Source organism: Coregonus lavaretus (assembly GCF_964263955.1).
Source record: "Coregonus lavaretus genome assembly, chromosome: 8".
NCBI lineage: Eukaryota > Metazoa > Chordata > Actinopteri > Salmoniformes > Salmonidae > Coregonus > Coregonus lavaretus.
In genome coordinates this window covers 20,262,340-20,279,404 of record NC_139995.1, presented here as the reverse complement: position 1 = coordinate 20,279,404, position 17,065 = coordinate 20,262,340, and the positions used below count along the sequence as shown (strand labels likewise).

Below are 17,065 nucleotides of genomic sequence, written 5' to 3'. Positions count from 1 at the left end.
CACAGGCTTGTTTGGAACTCATAAAATATGCCCATCGTTGGAAAGGTGACTGTGGTGCGGTAATATCTTTGCTACAAAGACTACACTATGGATTTAATGGTCCTGTTTTCTCTGTAGCTACCACATACACAAGTCTGGGATATTTTTTGTCTGTCTGGGTCATGTCACAATTATTTTCTGTTCTCATGTAGTATGGTGATTTTTTACAAGTTTGACCTTGTCTCTTTCTCTTCAGATAGAGTTGTTTTGATTGTCCTGGGATAGCCCTCCCGATGTTGGTCATGTCTTTCCATGTTTATACCTGTTTTTTCTTTGAAGAGCCACTATCCCTGACTTCACCTCTCCTAACCTCTCCCATTTGGTTTGTGTTTATTTTCAATATCCCTGCCGTGTCTTTTGTGGGCCACCCTCTATCACCCCCTCAGTTTTTTCTCTCTCCTCCTTTAGACACCTACTGCCATGTATCTTGTACCCTCGCTCTGCCCTCCTCCTGTTGCTGCCCCTGCCATGTCTCTCTAACCCTCTCTCTGATTTCCTCCTGTAGCTGCCCCTGCCCTGCCACGTTTCTTTAACTCTCTCTCTGCCCTCCTCCTGTAGCCACTCTGCCACCCTGCCCTGCCATGTCCTGGTTCCTGGGCCTGTGGATTAGCCTGGGCTTCCTGCTGCTGTGCCAGGCCTCACTGTACGAGACTATCCAGCAGCACCACGTTCCACGGCCCGGACGCAATGCCATACAGATCCTGGGTGAGTCCCTGTTTCTGTTCTGTCTGCCCACATCGCATTGTACCCAGTACCCACCCAGTCCTCTCAGGGGAGCTCTCTGAGAAGTGTCAGGGTAAAATAATGCTATGTTACCACTCACTGTGTCCCTAGTGGAAACAGTGAGACAACAGTCTTCTGTCTTTTTGTAATAGCGATGGTTTTTGATGGTGGTTTGAAACCACTATGTTAGCTACTGTGAGAAGAAGAATAGTGCCCTGTGGTTGCGTTAGTTTTTATATTTGATTGTTTCTATAGATGCTAGCATTGTATAATGGATTGTTTGTTTCTTATGGTTCATTGCTTATGGCTCCAGCTCTACATATAACTATGTTATCTTCAAAGCTGCTTTTATTGACATTCTCCTAAATTCTTTGGAGTAAAGTGTTTTTGCTTAGAGTTTATTATAATGTTTAAGCTCAGCTGCAGCTGCTGTTTTGATCAGAGGTTGGAACTCCCCCTCAGCCCCAGATAGACAAAGAACACTTTTTAACGGGAGAGGATTCTCAGTGTGGGGAAAGAGTAACTGCAGCATCCTGAATCTATCAGACTAGCTGGTTGGTTAGTACGTAGGACAAGCTCTAGGGAAAACTCCCCATCAGTATGCTATGAGTGCAGGCTGCTTTGATCACAGTGGCTCACATGGAAATTACAATTATGTTTCTCTCTCCCTCTCTGGAAACATTCAGCAATTAAATCCAGTTCCTTCTCCACTGTGGGGGCAAAAGGGGAGGGTGTCAGTGAGGTGGGTCTGATTCTCCCTGTTTATGTGGCAGTAGACAGTGGTGGAAAAATACCTAATTGTCATACTTCAGTAAAAGTGAAAGTCACCCACAAAAATACTACTTGAGTAAAAGTCTAAAAGTATTTGTTTTAAAATATATTTAAGTATCAAAAGTGTATGTAATTGTTAAAATATACTTAAGTATCAAAAGTAACAGTAAAAGTATAAATCATTTCAAATTCCTTACATTACGCAAATCAGACGGCACCATTTAAAACATGTATAATTTGGATAGCCAGGGGAACACCAACACTCAGACATCATTTACAAACAAAACATTTCTGTTTAGTGAGTCCGCCAGATCAGAGGCAGTAGGGATGACCAGAGACCATGTTCTCTTGATAACTGCGTGAATTTGACCATTTTCCTGTACTGCTAAGCATAAAAAATGTAACGAGTACTTTCGGGTGTCAGGGAAAATGTATGGAGTAAAAAGTACATTTTTTTCTTTAGGAATGTAGTGAAGTAAAAGTAATCAAAAATATAAATAGTAAAGTACAGATAACCCAAAAAACTACTTAAGTAGTACTTTCAAGTATTTTTACTTAAGTACTTTACACCACTGGGAGTAGAGTAGTCGCGTTCGTTCTCTCCCCAGCCATGTGTCTTTGGAAGCGGCAGAATGAGGCTCCTTTAAGCTTTTAACAATGACTCGCTCCCCGAAGCTGCTGACAACAACAGTATTCCAAACCCCTTTCACCAGGAAACCAAATCCCAACACCTGTTAAACATTGATGCTATCTATCTGTGCTTGTCTCATTCTCCGAGCCGTGTTGCACTATGGAGTGAAACAACAGTAATTGAAGCACAAGGCCCAAAAAAGGCATTGATTTCTCTGACTTGATATCAAGACAAGTATGTTGATAACGAATTAGCTTTTTAACACTAGAACCGCCTACACATAGAGAAGTCAGCTAAGTTATGGGAGAGAAAAATATCCTCCTGTTCTAGTTTTGTGAAAGTTATGGTCAGAGAGATCAGCTCACGCACACACACACACACACACACACACACACACACACACACACACACACACACACACACACACACACACACACACACACATACACACACATACACACACACACACACACACACACACACACACACACACACACACACACACACACACACACACACACACACACACACACACACACACACACACACACACACACACAAACACAGTTATCCTATCCAAATTAATTTCCATTCTGAGAGCAGGACTGTTCTGTTTGAGAGCAGGAGTGTTCTGTCTGAGAGCAGGAGTGTTCTGTCTGAGAGCAGGAATGTTCTGTGCTGTGAAAGTGGATGCTCTGATTCTTGGCACAGAAGAGCAACAGATGTATTTATTGTTCAGTGTGTTATGGAGAAGATTGATATGGTCAATCAACAGCATGTACTCAATTAAGTACTGTCACTGGCTTATTTTCGAATTCTAAAATGATAAAAACGCTAAATTAAACTCAGGCTATCTACAACTAACAGTGATATACAGTGGGGGAAAAAATTATTTAGTCAGCCACCAATTGTGCAAGTTCTCCCACTTAAAATGATGAGAGAGGCCTGTAATTTTCATCATAGGTACACGTCAACTATGACAGACAAAATGAGAAAAAAATATCCAGAAAATCACATTGTAGGATTTTTTATGAATTTATTTGCAAATTATGGTGGAAAATAAGTATTTGGTCAATAACAAAAGTTTCTCAATACTTTGTTATATACCCTTTGTTGGCAATGACACAGGTCAAACGTTTTCTGTAAGTCTTCACAAGGTTTTCACACACTGTTGCTGGTATTTTGTCCCATTCCTCCATGCAGATCTCCTCTAGAGAAGTGATGTTTTGGGGCTGTCTCTGGGCAACACGGACATTTACAACTCCCTTCAAAGATTTTCTATGTGGTTGAGATCTGGAGACTGGCTAGGCCACTCCAGGACCTTGAAATGCTTCTTACGAAGCCACTCCTTCGTTGCCCGGGCGGTGTGTTTGGGATCATTGTCATGTTGAAAGACCCAGCCACGTTTCATTTTCAATGCCCTTTCTGATGGAAGGAGGTTTTCACTCAAAATCTCACGATACATGGCCCCATTCATTCTTTCCTTTACACGGATCAGTCGTCCTGGTCCCTTTGCAGAAAAACAGCCCCAAAGTATGATGTTTCCACCCCCATGTTTCACAGTAGGTATGGTGTTCTTTGGATGCAACTCAGCATTCTTTGTCCTCCAAACACGACGAGTTGAGTTTTTACCAAAAAGTTATATTTTGGTTTCATCTGACCATATGATATTCTCCCAATCCTCTCCTGGATCATCCAAATGCACTCTAGCAAACTTCAGACGGGCCTGGACATGTACTGGCTTAAGCAGGGGGACACGTCTGGCACTGCAGGATTTGAGTCCCTGGCGGCGTAGTGTGTTACTGATGGTAGGCTTTGTTACTTTGGTCCCAGCTCTCTGCAGATCATTCACTAGGTCCCCCCGTGTGGTTCTGGGATTTTTGCTCACCGTTCTTGTGATCATTTTGACCCCACGGGGTGAGATCTTGCGTGGAGCCCCAGATCGAGGGAGATTATCAGTGGTCTTGTATGTCTTCCATTTCCTAATAATTGCTCCCACAGTTGATTTATTCAAACCAAGCTGCTTACCTATTGCAGATTCAGTCTTCCCAGCCTGGTGCAGGTCTACAATTTTGTTTCTGGTGTCCTTTGACAGCTCTTTGGTCTTGGCCATAGTGGAGTTTGGAGTGTGACTGTTTGAGGTTGTGGACAGGTGTCTTTTATACTGATAACAAGTTCAAACAGGTGCCATTAATACAGGTAACGAGTGGAGGACAGAGGAGCCTCTTAAAGAAGAAGTTACAGGTCTGTGAGAGCCAGAAATCTTGCTTGTTTGTAGGTGACCAAATACTTATTTTCCACCATAATTTGCAAATAAATTCATAAAAAATCCTACAATGTGATTTTCTGGATTTTTTTTCCTCAATTTGTCTGTCATAGTTGACGTGTACCTATGATGAAAATTACAGGCCTCTCTCATCTTTTTAAGTGGGAGAACTTGCACAATTGGTGGCTGACTAAATACTTTTCTTCCCCACTGTAGATTGCAAAATAGTTGGGAAGAGATTTCTGACGTACCGATTCCATGGCATAGTGTTTATGAACTGATACGCAAAATGACGCCGGATTCAAAACTAATAATTTTTCTATTGAAATTATTATAAAAAATTCTTGCTACCAATAGAATGTTATTTACATGGGGGATACAATCTTCCCAGCTCTGCAGATTTTGCTGCGAAGAGACAGAATCATTAGATTATTTGTTTTGGTACTGTCCATTTGTAGCTTGTTTTTGGTCACATGTCCAGGAATGGCTGAAGGATTGCAATATTTACCTGGAGCTAACCCTGCAGATAGCACTACTGGGTGATCTGAAAAGTCATAGTCAATTGATCAATAATATAATAATACTTTTAACAAAAAAAAATATTTTCAATTTACAATCTGTAGAAACAATGAGAATAGAAGGGTTCAGAACTTTTAGCAAACAGCACAGTACAGTTGAAAAATATATGGCAAATAGAAATCCAATATGGATGGTGTTAAGAGATAGATGGGAGGTGTTGAATGGCGCTGAAGGATGGGACTAATAACAACTAACAACAACTAATAACAACAAGATAACTAATGTAAAGCATACTGTGTCCATAATAAATGTATAGTTTATAGGTTGAGAGCTTTGTGAAAGAGCACAGTTAGAAAGATATGGCATGTAGAGGCAGACCGGATGGACATCATGAAGATGATCGGAGGGGTTGAGGGTAGAGGAAGTTCAGTAGTAAAAACAAACAAAATATATAATTGTTGTAAAATTGACTGTGTCCATAAAATGTATATAGTATGTATAAGCTAGAGGTAGAGGCCTAAGCGTTGTTGTTCACTAGTGTACTCCAATTAGGAAAGGGGTGGTGGGGTTGGAAAGTAAAAAAGGGAAAAAAATTTTTTTAAGGATCTGTATATATATGTACAGTTGAAGTCGGAAGTTTACATACACTTAGATTGGAGTCATTCCACAAATTTCTTGTTAACAAACTATAGTTTTGGCAAGTCGGTTAGGACATCTACTTTGTGCATTTTTCCAACAATTGTTTACAGACAGATTGTTTCACTTATAATTCACTGTATCACAATTCCAGTGGGTCAGAAGTTTACATACCCTAAGTTGACTGTGCCTTTAAACAGCTTGGAAAATTCCAGAAGATGATGTCATGGCTTTAGAAGCTTCTGATAGGCTAATTGACATCATTTGAGTCAATTGGAGGTGTACCTATGGATGTATTTCAAGGCCTACCTTCAAACCCAGTGCCTCTTTGCTATACATCATGGGAAAATCAAAAGAAATCAGCCAAGACCTCAGAAGAAAATGTGTAGACCTCCACAAGTCTGGTTCATCCTTGGGAGCAATTTCCAAATGCCTGAAGGTACCACGTTCATCTGTACAAACAATAGTACGCAAGTATAAACACCATGGGACCATGCAGCCGTCATATCGCTCAGGAAGGAGACGCATTCTGTCTCCTAGAGATGAACGTACTTTGGTGCGAAAAGTGCAAATCAATCCCAGAACAACAGCAAAGGACCTTGTGAAGATGCTGGAGGAAACAGGTACAAAAGTATCTACATCCACAGTAAAACCAGTCCTATATCGACATAACCTGAAAGGCCGCTCAGCAAGGATGAAGCCACTGTTCCAAAACCGCAATAAAAAAGCCAGACTACGGTTTGTAACTGCACATCGTACTTTTTGGAAAAATGTCCTCTGGTCTGATGAAACAAAAATGAACTGTTTGGCCACAATGAACATTGTTATGTTTGGAGGAAAAAGGGGGACGCTTGCAAGATGAAGAACACCATCCCAACCTTGAAGCACGGGGGTGGCAGCATCATGCTGTGGGGGTGCTTTGCTGCAGGAAGGACTGGTGTACTTCACAAAATAGATGACATCATGAGGAAGGAAAATTATGTGGATATATTGAAGCAACATCTCAAGACATCAGTCAGGAAGTTAAAGCTTGGTCGCAAGTGGGTCTTCCAAATGGACAATGACCCCTGTGCCATTGGAACACAGGACTGATGGTTGCTGATAGTGGGCCTCTGTACGCCTATGTAGATATTCCATAAAAAATCAGCCGTTTCCAGCTACAATAGCTATTGTCACGATCGTTAGACGGAGTAGACCAAGGCGCAGCGTGATGAACGAACATGTTTATTTATCTTTAGTGATAATACGGACAATAAAGAAAACAACAAACGATACGTGCAGTCCTACGGTTTAACACAACCGACACGGAACAAACCAAACGGAAACAAGATCCCACAACTATTGTGGGAAAAGAGCCTCTATAAATATGGCTCCCAATCAGAGACAACCAGCAACAGCTGACACTCGTTGCCTCTGATTGGGAACCACTCTGGCCAACACAGAAATACAATACATAGAATAAACACACCCTGGCTCAACATATAGAGTCCCAGAGCCAGGGTGTGACAGTACCCCCCCCCTAAAGGCGCGGACTGCGACCGCGCCTGAACATAAACAAACCAGGGGAGGGCTGGGTGGGCATTCCTCCTCGGAAGCGGTTCCGGCTCCGGGCTAGACCACCACCCTCCAATAATCCCCCCGTAGCGCACCTGGTCCGGTCTGGCCCCGCTGGCTGGAGCTGAACTGGACATCGTAGGAGCGGATAGCTTCAGCTCCGGTGTGGAGCAGCTGACCGGTACCTGACTAGGCACCGGTGACCCAGGCACGGGTTGTGCCGGACTGACGACGCACACCCCTGGCTTGGTGCGTGGAGCAGGAACGGGCCGGACCGGGCTGACGATGCGCACCCCTGGCTTGGTGCGTGGAGCCGGAACGGGCCGGACCGGGCTGACGATGCGCACCCCTGGCTTGGTGCGTAGAGCAGGAACGGGCCGGACCGGGCTGACAATGCGCACCCCTGGCTTGGTGCGTGGAGCAGGAACGGGCCGGACCGGGCTGACGATGCGCACCCCTGGCTTGGTGCGTGGAGCAGGAACGGGCAGGACCGGGCTGACGACTCGCACCCCTGGCTTGGTGCGTGGAGCAGGAACGGGCCGGACCGGGCTGACGACTCGCACCCCTGGCTTGGTGCGTGGAGCAGGAACGGGCCGGACCGGGCTGACGACTCGCACCCCTGGCTTGGTGCGTGGAGCAGGAACGGGCCGGACCGGGCTGACGACTCGCACCCCTGGCTTGGTGCGTGGAGCAGGAACAGGCCGGACCGGGCTGGCGACGCGCACCGTAGGCTTGGTGCGAGGAGCAGGAACAGGCCGGGCCGGGCTGGCGACGCGCACCGTAGGCTTGGTGCGTGGAGCAGGAACAGGCCGGGCCGGGCTGGCGACGCGCACCGTAGGCTTGGTGCGAGGAGCAGGAACAGGCCGGGCCGGGCTGGCGACGCGCACCGTAGGCTTGGTGCGAGTGGCAGGAACAGGCCGGGCCGGGCTGGCGACGCGCACCGTAGGCTTGGTGCGAGGAGCAGGAACGGGCCGGACCGGGCTGACGATGCGCACCCCTGGCTTGGTGCGTGGAGCAGGAACGGGCCGGACCGGGCTGACGATGCGCACCCCTGGCTTGGTGCGTGGAGCAGGAACGGGCAGGACCGGGCTGACGACTCGCACCCCTGGCTTGGTGCGTGGAGCAGGAACGGGCCGGACCGGGCTGACGACTCGCACCCCTGGCTTGGTGCGTGGAGCAGGAACGGGCCGGACCGGGCTGACGACTCGCACCCCTGGCTTGGTGCGTGGAGCAGGAACGGGCCGGACCGGGCTGACAACTCGCACCCCTGGCTTGGTGCGTGGAGCAGGAACAGGCCGGACCGGGCTGGCGACGCGCACCGTAGGCTTGGTGCGAGGAGCAGGAACAGGCCGGGCCGGGCTGGCGACGCGCACCGTAGGCTTGGTGCGTGGAGCAGGAACAGGCCGGGCCGGGCTGGCGACGCGCACCGTAGGCTTGGTGCGAGGAGCAGGAACAGGCCGGGCCGGGCTGGCGACGCGCACCGTAGGCTTGGTGCGAGTGGCAGGAACAGGCCGGGCCGGGATGGCGACGCGCACCGTAGGCTTGGTGCGAGGAGCAGGAACAGGCCGGGCCGGGCTGGCGACGCACACCGTAGGCTTGGTGCGAAGGGCAGGAACCGGCCGGGCCGGGCTGACGACTCGCACCGTAGGCTTGGTGCGAGGGGCAGGAACAGGCCGGGCCGGGCTGGCGACGCACACCATAGGCTTGGTGCGAGGAGCAGGAACAGGCCGGGCCGGGCTGGCGACGCACACCGTAGGCTTGGTGCGAGGAACAGGAACAGGCCGGACCGTACTGGGAACACACACCACTGGCCTTAAACAGGGATCAGGAACGGGCCGGACCGGACTGGCAATACACCTCAGTACCTCTCGCCGTGCCTCTACAACTTCCTTCCCTCCTCTCACCAATGGCTCCCGTAACCCGGTGGCCTTCTCTCCTCGTCTCCCATTTCGCCCTGTGGCAGCCTCCTGCTGCCCAGTCGCCCATGCCGTGTGCCCCCCCCTAAAAATTTTCTGGGGTTGCCTCTCGTCCGTCCGACGACGACACTGTTGACGCCGTTGCTCCTCTCTCGCCAGGGCCTTAATCTTAGCCCATGGCCCCTTGCCCCCGAGCATGTCCTCCCAGGACCACGATTTGCCCACCTGGGCCATCGCCAACCTTTCCAGCTCCTTTCCCGGCGCTTCCTCCCATGTCCAGGCCGCCTGCTCCTGGACACGCTGCTTGGTCCTGGTATGGTGGGATCTTCTGTCACGATCGTTAGACGGAGTAGACCAAGGCGCAGCGTGATGAACGAACATGTTTATTTATCTTTAGTGATAATACGGACAATAAACAAAACAACAAACGATACGTGCAGTCCTACGGTTTAACACAACCGACACGGAACAAACCAAACGGAAACAAGATCCCACAACTATTGTGGGAAAACAGCCTCTATAAATATGGCTCCCAATCAGAGACAACCAGCAACAGCTGACACTCGTTGCCTCTGATTGGGAACCACTCTGGCCAACACAGAAATACAATACATAGAATAAACACACCCTGGCTCAACATATAGAGTCCCAGAGCCAGGGTGTGACAGCTATTTACAACATTAACAATTTCTACACTGTATTTCTGATCAAAATGATGTTATTTTAAGGGACAACAAATTTGCTTTTCTTTCGAAAACAAGGACATTTCTAAGTGACCCCAAACTTTTGAACGGTAGTGTATATACACACATATACATATATATATATATATATATATGTATATATATATACATATATGCATACATACATACATACATACATATACACATACAGTGAGGGAAAAAAGTATTTGATCCCCTGCTGATTTTGTATTTTTGCCCACTGACAAAGAAATGATCAGTCTATAATTTTAATGGTAGGTTTATTTGAACAGTGAGAGAAATTGATTTGCATTTTAATGAGGGAAATACGTATTTGATCCCTCTGCAAAACATGACTTAGTACTTGGTGGCAAAACCCTTGTTGGCAATCACAGAGGTCAGACGTTTCATGTAGTTGGCCACCAGGTTTGCACACATCTCAGGAGGGATTTTGTCCCACTCCTCTTTGCAGATCTTCTCCAAGTCATTACGGTTTCGAGGCTGACGTTTGGCAACTCGAACCTTCAGCTCCCTCCACAGATTTTCTGTGGGATTAAGGTATGGAGACTGGCTAGGCCACTCCAGGACCTTAATGTGCTTCTTCTTGAGCCACTCCTTTGTTGCCTTGGCCGTGTGTTTTGGGTCATTGTCATGCTGGAATACCCATCCACGACCCATTTTCAATGCCCTGGCTGAGGGAAGGAGGATCTCACCCAAGATTTGACGGTACATGGCCCCATCCATCGTCCCTTTGATGCAGTGAAGTTGTCCTGTTCCCTTAGCAGATAAACACCCCCAAAGCATAATGTTTCCACCTTCATGTTTGACGGTTGGGATGGTGTTCTTGGGGTCATAGGCAGCATTCCTCCTTGGGTTGAGTTGATGCCAAAGAGCTCCATTTTGGTCTCATCTGACCACAACACTTTCACCCAGTTCTCCTCTGAATCGATTCAGATGTTTATTGGCAAACTTCAGACGGGCCTGTATATGTGCTTTCTTGAGCAGGGGGACCTTGCGGGCACTGCAGGATTTCAGTCCTTCACGGCGTAGTGTGTTACCAATTGTATTCTTGGTGACTATTGTCCCAGCTGCCTTGAGATCATTGACAAGATCCTCCCGTGTAGTTCTGGGCTGATTCCTCACCGTTCTCATGATCATTGCAACTCCACGAGGTGAGATCTTGCATGGAGCCCCAGGCCGAGGGAGATTGACAGTTCTTTTGTGTTTCTTCCATTTGCAAATAATCGCACCAACTGTTGTCATCTTCTCACCAAGCTGCTTGGCGATGGTCTTGTAGCCCATTCCAGCCTTGTGTAGGTCTGCAATCGTGTCCCTGACATCCTTGGAGAGCTCTTTGGTCTTGGCCATGGTGGAGAGATTGGAATCTGATTGATTGATTGCTTCTGTGGACAGGTGTCTTTTATACAGGTAACAAGCTGAGTTTAGGAGCACTCCCTTTAATAGTGTGCTCCTAATCTCAGCTCGTTATCTGTATAAAAGACACCTGGGAGCCAGAAATCTTTCTGATTGAGAGGAGGTCAAATACTTATTTCCCTCATTAAAATGCAAATAAATTTATAACATTCTTGACATGCGTTTTTCTGGATTTTTTTTTTGTTATTCTGTCTCTCACTGTTCAAATAAACATACCATTAAAATTATAGACTGATCATTTCTTTGTCAGTGGGCAAACATACAAAATCAGCAGGGGATCAAATACTTTTTTCCCTCACTGTACATACACATAAATACATAAACAGTTGAAGACCCTCCTGCAGCAAAGCACCCCCACAGCATGATGCTGCCACCCCCGTGCTTCATGGTTGTGAAGGTGTTCTTCGGCTTGCAAGATCCCCCTTTTTCCTCCAAACATAACGATGGTCATTAATGCCAAACAGTTCTATTATTGTTTCATCACACCAGAGGACATTTGTCCAAAAAGTACGATCTTTGTCCCAATGTGCAGTTGCAAACTGTAGTATGGCTCTAAATATGGCGGTTTTGGAGCAGTGAATTTTTCGTTGCTGAGCGGCCTTTCAGGTTATGTCAATGTAGGACTCGTTTTACTGTGGATATAGATACTTTTGTACCTGTTTCCTCCAGCATCTTCACAAGTTCCTTTGCTGTTGTTCTGGGATTGATTTGCACTTTTCGCACAAAAGTACGTTCATCTCTAGGAGACAAAACGCGTCTCCTTCCTGAGCGGTATGACAGCTGCGTGGTCCCATGGTGTTTATACTTGAGTCCTATTGTTTGTATAGATGAACGTGGTACCTTCAGGCATTTGGAAATTGCTCCCAAGGATGAACCAGACTTGTGGAGGTCTACAATAGTTTTTCTGAGGTCTTGGCTGATTTCTTTGATTTTCCCATGATGTCAAGCAAAGCACTGAGTTTGAAGGCAGACCTTGAAATACATCCACAGTTACACCTCCAATTGACTCAAATGATGTAAATTAGCCCTACAGAAGCTTCTAAAGTAATGACATCATTTTCTGGAATTTTCCAAACTGTTTAAAGGCACAGTCAACTTAGTGTATGTAAACTTCTGACCCACTGGAATTGTGGTACAGTGAATTATAAGTGAAATAATCCGTCTGTAAACAATTGTTGGAAAAATTACTTGTGTCATGCACAAAGTAGATGTCCTAACCGACTTGCCAAAACTATAGTTTGTTAACAAGAAATTTGTGGAGTGGTTGAAAAACACGTTTTAATGACTCCAACCTAAGTGTATGTAAACTTCAGACTTCAACTGTATATTTGCGAGAGAAAAAAAACATAAGGGGGATTGGAAGTGATGCAGACAATTACATTGATGGAAGTTACAATCTATCTGCAATATTAAAGCTGATCTACCAAAAAATAAATAATAATAATAATAAAATGTGATAAAGCGTGACAATAATTACACGTTAATATACATACAGTATAATCACCATTGGATGTGTTGACATCATAATCAAAAACCACTCCATATTTATGTTGCCTTTTTGTTGGCCACGTGAAGGACACTTTTCTTTCGTAGTTGTTTTACTGTAGTGTCAAGGCCTTTTAAGTGCTCATCAATCTTCCTCATGTGCAGAGTGGCGTGAACCGATCTAACCAGAACTGCTTTCTCGGAATTGAAATGCTATGCTGAATATTTGTATTAGAATTGATTTTATAATTTTAGGATGCTCTCTGGTTTCAGCGACCAGACCATGTGATATAAATATACTGTGTGTACTGTGTGTGGAGACAGATGAAAGTGAGATCTCAGATTGATAAACGCTTTGGTTTTATGCTTGGCTGTTTTCTGGAATCAAATACAATTTCATGGATAGTCATAATTAAAAAGGGGAAACGTTGAACAGAATTCAACTGTGATGCATCATATTTACCTGACATAATGCATTACTCTGTAAGATGCTTTCATCTGTGAAGTTTGGTTACATACAGGGTTTTGATGCTGAGAATATTGTAAACATCATTATTAAAAAGGAACTTTATATGTCACGGTTCATATGTTACGGTTCATAGCGCTTTAAGACGGCTAAAACTTTTGCTAATCAATACACAAAACAAACAGCCCTGTGTGTGAGTGGTTGTGTTGCTGACTAGTGGGCTGGACTCAGTCGAACTTGCCTTTGATGCAGTATTTCTGTTTATGCAACTCCTGGAACACGTCTTATTCTGAAAACTGGAATAATATCAATGTCTATCACATATTCAGAATATTGCAATATTGCCTACCTTATTTGCATTATTTTCTAACAAAGGTGTTACACTATTCTTTGATTGACAGGCATGTGTTCTGTACCAGAAAAAAGCTTTAAATGAAGGTAGTGTGGATCTCGATATGGAGGCTGATTTTCACACTGGCTACCTGAGCTCCCTGGCTGAGTGAGTGAATGGTGCAGTAGCTCTCGGTGCTCAGACGAGGGTGTGGATATATCTCTGCACAGGGGAAGTGAAGGTCATGTTGAGCAAGTTACAAATGTAATCCTCAAGCCTGTTCAAGCATCTAACAATGTTTGAAAAATCGGCTTAGCCCCTCCTGCAACAGCGAGCTGACAGAATGCCACTGTACAGTACATGCATACCGAAAATATATGAGGAGATATAGGGGTTTTCAACCTCCATTTCTTTATTCATTTGAATATTTCAGTGACAAATCTGCTGGTCACAGTTGAGGATGGGATTGAGTAACGAGTCGCTTGACTGCTCCATCACCTACTCAGGAAGTGGCGCCGCTGCCTTCCCATGAGCCTCTGCTCAGTGGCCTCCCCTGCGTCCCCCGTGCCGGGAAGATTGATGGTGCCCCAATTCGGGGCAGCCAATTCTGGTCTCTCAAGAAATAATCCACTACATTGACAGATGAGGGGAATGTGACATGACATACAAGCCCAGCTCAGCTCTCTCCTCACCTGTCAACTAGCACAGTACTGCCAGGACCACTCCTGGAGAAAGCAGGCTGCTGCTGTGGATTTTACTGGACACACTGCAGCCCAATAGAAGGGTCAAACTGTAACAACCAACGGGATATGGATTGTTTTTGTTTGCAGGAGTCAGATTGAAATCGAAAATGTCTTTATAGTGAGTTTTATGTTCAACTGCCACTGAATATTTATTTGTTTCCCTTCCAAATGAAAGTGCATTGTCATTGTCATTGTGTCTCCTATCAATGCCCACAGGGAGGATATTGAATGCAATAGTAAGGCATTCGGTTTATGATAGTGGCAGAACTGTTTAAGGTGCCCTCAGATCTCTGAGGGCACTAGCTGATTCCCATTCCAATGTAGGCTACAGATTTACAGTATCATACATCATTATCAGTTCTGATGGAGCCGTCTTCAGCTGTCATTTTGACAAAACAAATACAGTGTTGTCAGACACAATAAGAAGTCAATTGTTTGTTGCAGTGTCGGTGCTAAATTGTCTCTCATTGTTGATTTAAATCAGCAGAACTGGTGACAGACAGGTTAGCCAGTTGTTTTCCACATTGTACATGAAGATGCAAGCAGCCACTAGGTGTGACTGTGAACTAATGATGAGATTAGGAATCACATGATTCATCCTTTTTTTATATATATTCAGGGGAAATTGTGATATATAGGCTACATTCAGGAAGTGAGTGGCTGAGGACTTTGTTTTGGAGCAATCCATGCTGATTTTGGATGGTTTATAGCATAAGGTGAATAGGTCATAATTTGCATATTTAAGCTAATCTCTCGTGGAACGATTCTGCATGTAAACCGAGAAAATCTGTGAGAACTGAATGGGATGAGTAGGATAAGAGTAGCAGTAGTTCTGGTGTTTGGGTTTTTCTTCACTGGTTATTTGGACAAATCATGATTTCGCAGGTGTTAGCATCTTTCGAATTTTGGAAGAGGAGGGGACAATTGGGTGGAGCTCCTCATTCCGATTCTGCTCCTTGTTCTAGTATTTCTTGATCTCTTCTCTTAACATGTATGGACCCAGAACTTACTCGAGCAGCCGACCAATTATGTGAGACTTTAGTTCTGGGTTAACTGAGATTATACTGCATCAAACATGCCGTACCCATAGCATTCACAAAATGTTTAAAATGATTTAATCCATTGATTTTAAATAGCTCGTAATGATTAATCTATTCACAGATGATTGGAAGGCGCTTTAATGAGCTTCATGTTCAGTGTGCCATGTGATATGCAATACTCCCTGAGTCTATGAAAACTCTTGAGGCATAAAAAAACATGAAATTACTATGATTATTCATCATGACACAGAAATAACCACACAGCTAAATTACACTATTAAAATTGATTCCTAATCACATCATTAGTTCACAGTCACACCAAGTGGCTGCTTGCATCTTCACGTACAATGTGGAAAACAACTTGTTAACCTGTCATTACTTTCACCAGTTCTGCTGATTTAATCAACAATAAGAGACAGTTTAGCACCGACACAGCAACAAGCAATTGACTTCTTATTGTGTCTGACAACACTATTTGTTTTGTCAAAATGACAGCTGAAGACGCTCCATCAGAACATATTGTGATGTGATGTATGATACTGTAAATCTTAATTTTAAAGTAAGCAATAGCAGAAAATGAAATGTCAACCGATAAGGAGAAAAGTAGCTGTCAATGTTGTTGAATGGAGCCCTATGTTATGATGACCAGATTGACCACCCTCGTAACTGTAAATGTTGTGTTGAGGCTTTCTATATGAAGAATTTATATGATTCTGATATCTATTTTGTCATTTACTTTGACCTTTTCTGCTTTGGGGTCTTTTCTGTAGGATGAGATGTCTGAGTGTGGGTGGGTGGGTTGGTGAACCTTGGGGCATCTATGTTTCGGTAAATGAGGACTGGATTGAATTTCGGAAACTTACATTTGAACGCTGAATAGATTTTTCCATTGCCATGCGGATGGCTAGCTCAGAAGAGGGATGGTTTTCCTGCCTGTTAAACATGGCAATTAGCTACACTATCAAGCACACATTACGTACACCCTTGTAGTTTTGCATGCATTTTCCATACAGTGAAAACATTAAAGAAACATACACTGTAATCTCATGATAGTGCTCAAACCATATTTAAGTACTGTCAACATTAATGTAATCCAAATGACTGGTTCGACTGACATGCTTTTGCATACTGCCAAAGGGCAAGCAAGCAGTTTTACTACGTACACACTACCCACAGGCAAATAACATCTCACTATGAGTTTTCGTGTTTTTGTTTGGCCATTAATCTGATTAATTTCACACCCACTTTTAAGTGCAAGAATTAGTTAGTGTGTGAATGAATGGTGGAATCAGAAATCTAAAAGATTCCGCTCACTTGAATGGATGGTAACTTAATCCGATTTGAGCAAATTGGATAAAAAGGAAACATTTGATCAGGTTGGCAGCAATGAGTCAAGAACTTCTCAAGTGGAAATTACAGAAGCCCTGAAGACCAATGCAAAACATTATAACAATTAGACTCTTGGAATTATCTTGTTTGAATGACTTAGTATCTCGTTTCAACGACTTAGGGGGCTTTCACACCCAAATGGTTTGCTGTGGTTTTTTCGAACTCTTTCGGTTCGTTTGGACTGGTGTGAACATTCTATCCATACTCAGGAGCACACTAAACAACGCACCGTGGTTCACTGAAAAAGAGTGGTCTCGGTCCGATTCAATTCGTACCATGGTGCGGTTCGCTGCTGGTGAGAACGCAGTCCGGACCAAACACAGGAAAATGACCATTATTATTAGTTATTTGACTGTGATCATTTGATGAAATGCACACAGCATCATAACTTGAGATCTCTGAAACATTCTGTGAGTAGGAG

General features: G+C 44.7%; 1 protein-coding gene across 1 annotated transcript in view; it reads left to right on the top strand.

Moving 5' to 3' along the window:
• Positions 1-620: 620 nt before the first annotated feature.
• LOC311133289 (chemokine-like protein TAFA-1) overlaps positions 621-17,065 on the top strand; it is a gene marked incomplete at its 5' end in the record, with an annotated part of 266,183 nt that continues 249,738 nt past the window's right edge. Inside the window, one exon of the mRNA XM_084166777.1 lies at positions 621-744. Coding sequence (XP_084022903.1) covers positions 621-744 — 124 coding nt within the window. The remainder of the gene's footprint in view (positions 745-17,065) is intronic.